The sequence below is a fragment of the Typopeltis vanoorti genome, chromosome 15 (genome assembly GCF_054136105.1).
Source record: "Typopeltis vanoorti isolate ZY-2024b chromosome 15, IOZ_Tvanoo_1.0, whole genome shotgun sequence".
Lineage (NCBI taxonomy): Eukaryota > Metazoa > Arthropoda > Arachnida > Uropygi > Thelyphonidae > Typopeltis > Typopeltis vanoorti.
The window spans coordinates 97,001,455-97,005,022 of record NC_143563.1 but is presented as its reverse complement, the minus strand read 5'-3'; the positions used below and the strand labels follow the sequence as shown (position 1 = coordinate 97,005,022).

At 39.9% G+C, this 3,568-nt stretch overlaps 1 protein-coding gene across 1 annotated transcript; it reads right to left on the bottom strand.

Moving 5' to 3' along the window:
• Nucleotides 1–246: 246 nt before the first annotated feature.
• On the bottom strand, nt 247–1,348 carry LOC150099011 (uncharacterized). Its single transcript, XM_090405791.1, has 2 exons — nt 871–1,348; nt 247–542 (listed from the first exon to the last, which is right to left on the bottom strand). Exons 1-2 carry the CDS (start codon nt 1,346–1,348, stop codon nt 247–249), a joined length of 774 nt encoding a protein of 257 aa, XP_090261917.1.
• Nucleotides 1,349–3,568: the final 2,220 nt, after the last annotated feature.

The following is a 3,568-nucleotide window of genomic DNA, read 5'->3' as shown; positions in this document are numbered from 1 at the left end:
ATGAGTATAGTACTTCCCTAGTCAGCAATTGTAAATTTGTCACCGTAGACTTGGAGGAGGACAGTTCTGCCACTCATTTTAGCAGCTCTAATAGGAAAATAGGCCCTTAGTTTAAGGACACAAACAGCTGAATGTCACAGTCTGGTTTACGATACTTAAGTCGTTTAAGTTCTTAACGTCCAGGAAATAATTCACTACACCCTTTGCCCCCTAGTTTTTTTTATTTGTATTTTTTTTTTTAAATCCTCAGCTGTTCAACCCATCTTGCTTGTGATTAGTGATGTAATCTTTGGTGTCGAGAGTTGGTCGAACTTCATCAGGCAGCATTGGAAGGGAAGGCTGTAGTTTATTTTCTTTTTTAGCTTTCATTCTTCGGTTCTGAAACCAGATTTTGATTTGTCGCTCTGTCAGACCTAACGCGTGAGCTATCTCTATCCTTCGACGCCTGGTTAAATAGCGATTAAAATGAAATTCCTTCTCTAATTCTAGTGTCTGATAGCGGGTGTAGGTCTGACGGGTTCGTTTTGGTCCTTGCCCTGAATCTGAAATAGAAGAAAAAAAAAATTGTTACTATACAGTAAAATACGGTAATAAATACAACACTACCCACCTAAATATTTATTTTAAAAAAAATAAATAAATTCAAATATGTATCGTAAATTTGATTGATGGAATAAATAATGAATAAGTGATGCGTTTTTTTTAATCTACCGAATCGAAATATTCTGAGTCCTTTTATGTGTTATCAAACTAATCAAAAACTACAGCAACAATACAGAAAACGTGTTGCGTCGTGATCTCGCGGGAGTAACACTGCACGAGGCGCAAAAGTGAAACAAATTTAAAAATGGGTAAATCACACGGACTAACCTGTATACGATTTCATCCAAGGATAGATGCTTGGCTTTGAGGCTGATTGTGCTGGTGGACTTGGCTCTAAGTTTCGGCTGTCATAACTCGATGTTAAAGTCGGCCCCGTTTCGAACTGATTATTACAAGTCGATGTAAAAGAGGCCACTTTACAGCTGGGAGGATATTCTGCTGTGCCATTCACAACTGTCGTAGAAGAGTTGACTTCTGGACGAACGGGCATGGTTGGAGCATAGAAGTTCGGATGGCTAATATCGTATGGAACGGCTGGTTGATCATACGGTGGAGTTTTGGCCGGAATATTTGCAACATCTAGGCGACTGTAGGACGAATATCTAGCCGCGAATGGGGATGGTGTGTACTGGGGATAGTGATTATCGCCATAGTTCATGGCATATTTACTGTGCTGAACGTAAAACTGTTCCTGATTACTGGTCGACCAATTATTCCCCGAAATATCGCTGAAATGCGAGCTCATAATGGAGTTTATGGCGCGACCGACAAATGATTTGTGATCCCCCTTGCACCCGCGACCCTTACGTTCTCGCCATAATGATATTCAGCGAAAACATTACCACGTGACTGACTCCGACCAATCAGCTGTCAGCTGAAGCCACTGTCACTCAGCGAACTCACCGCTCGTTTGCTAGTGACAGCCCCTATGCAAAAGAGAGCAGCCAAGCGTGTGAGATATGGATCAACGCTTGTGGTATCTGCTGGTAGCCAGATTTTGGCACCTGTTTCGAAAAGAATTCTTTGTTCGTTTTACGGAAAACGCCTAATATTTCCGCTCTCTTCATTCACTGGCAACGCGCTGAGGGAAAGCTTCAAAAATAACTGAACTAAAGGAAGAAAAATAACAGATTCTTTGAATGACAGCTGGTTTCGCTTTTAAATTTCACTCTCATTCACGGTATTTGTCCTGAATTACTATGGCAACGTATTATTGTAACCATTAGTGAAACTTTACAACAAATACATTTTATTTTTTACCCTTGACAACAATGAAAACTACATTTACGTGTCAAGTCATTGTTAATTCTAACAATGGCACGTTTATAAATGTATATAACAAAACACAAATTAACACTTTGTCAATTTCAATGACACATGGAAGAAAAAAAACAACATATCGTCTGCTTTTTTTCGATATTTTCTCATTTTCTCTTAATTAGTATATAAAAATATCTTATTACAAATTGATAAATATTTGTTGTTTTCTCCACCGTATAAACGTTTATAATCACACTGAAATCCAATAAAATTATATTTATTTGGTTCAATATTAAGAGAAATATATCCAATAATTAACTTCTCATTAACCCATTCAACAATGTAATGCTTTAAAGGAGTACATGAAGGAAGTGAAGTTCTGATTGCCACCAATGGCAGTCTTTGAAAAGGGACAGATTTTAATATAAATTTTCCGAGGTGAGTTCTGATTGGTTGTTTTTTTATCTTTCGCTGTGTTAAAAAATATGGTCATATAATTAATAATATAAGCAGCTCTTGAATAAAACAAAGATATATGCTAAGCAACACGTACGTTTTTCGATTCCCATACCTAAAAGAGAGAAATGTTCGTTAGATATTATAGCTTATTACGAAATATATTCACAGGTGTTCAACACTTTACAAGAACGGCACGTGTATCGTTGTGACGCTGCTTCAACCACACCTTCTATCCTTCCCAAGCTTGAACCTTCAATTCCATTGGCTGACGAGCTTGATTGGCTACCTGAACGCAGACCGTCTGGCGCTGTGATGATACCGATTGTTACGCCTCGAGTAACTTTTAGCACCGCTATTAAGTTGACGAATGCATGTCCGTCCGACTCAGGCCGAAAAAAAGGTGTAACTATGCCACAAATTTTCGTTACGACACACCACCATTGCTTTGCGGTTTACATCCCCAATAGCTGTAGCCACAAGTTAGCACAGGAATTTCCACAACACACTGCGTAATCCAACACCTAAGGAGTGGGCTGAATGAGAGAATAGTTCATGTCAGGGGACATTCGTCTTGTAGCTCGTGCCACATGTCGTAATACGTTGCCCTGTAGCGGCCTGTAAAAAGCAAGTGTGGTAGCGAATGTTGGGTGAAGTGAGTTTTGTTATCTCTTACCCCACTTGCTTCGCTAGACCCCCAGCTTTAAAGGTCAAGGGGGGATCGTATTATTATCCAGTAGAAGAAATTGTATTTTACAATAGGTGTGGGACTTTGGCTTGTTTATAATAAACAGACATCTTTGAGACTTATTGATTCCGTAGAGGGGGGGGGGGGAAACAGGCTAATCACTAATACATTACTGAATCACCAGCGCTTGGAACTGTTCCCAGTATCGACTTGTGTGTGAGTTGCCTTCGATACTGGGAATTGCTGTAGGACAGTAGATCACGTGTTAGTTTTCCCGCTTTCTCTCCAGCGGGAGATAATGACAGAGTGAGATCTTGCAGGTCCTCTGAATGATACGCTTGTTCTCCATACCATCCAGTTTTTCCCCGGGGATTCAAGAACAATGCGACGAATAATAATAAAATGGGTGCTGGAATATTGGCTTGGACACAAATCCGTCAAATCACACCGGAGTGGAGGATGAATTTGTACAAGGGGGACAAAGTCACATGGCAGAGTAAGTTATAAGTATGCTTTTGGATACTCATTAGTTTCTTTGCTCCCCCCCCCCTCTCCCTCTCA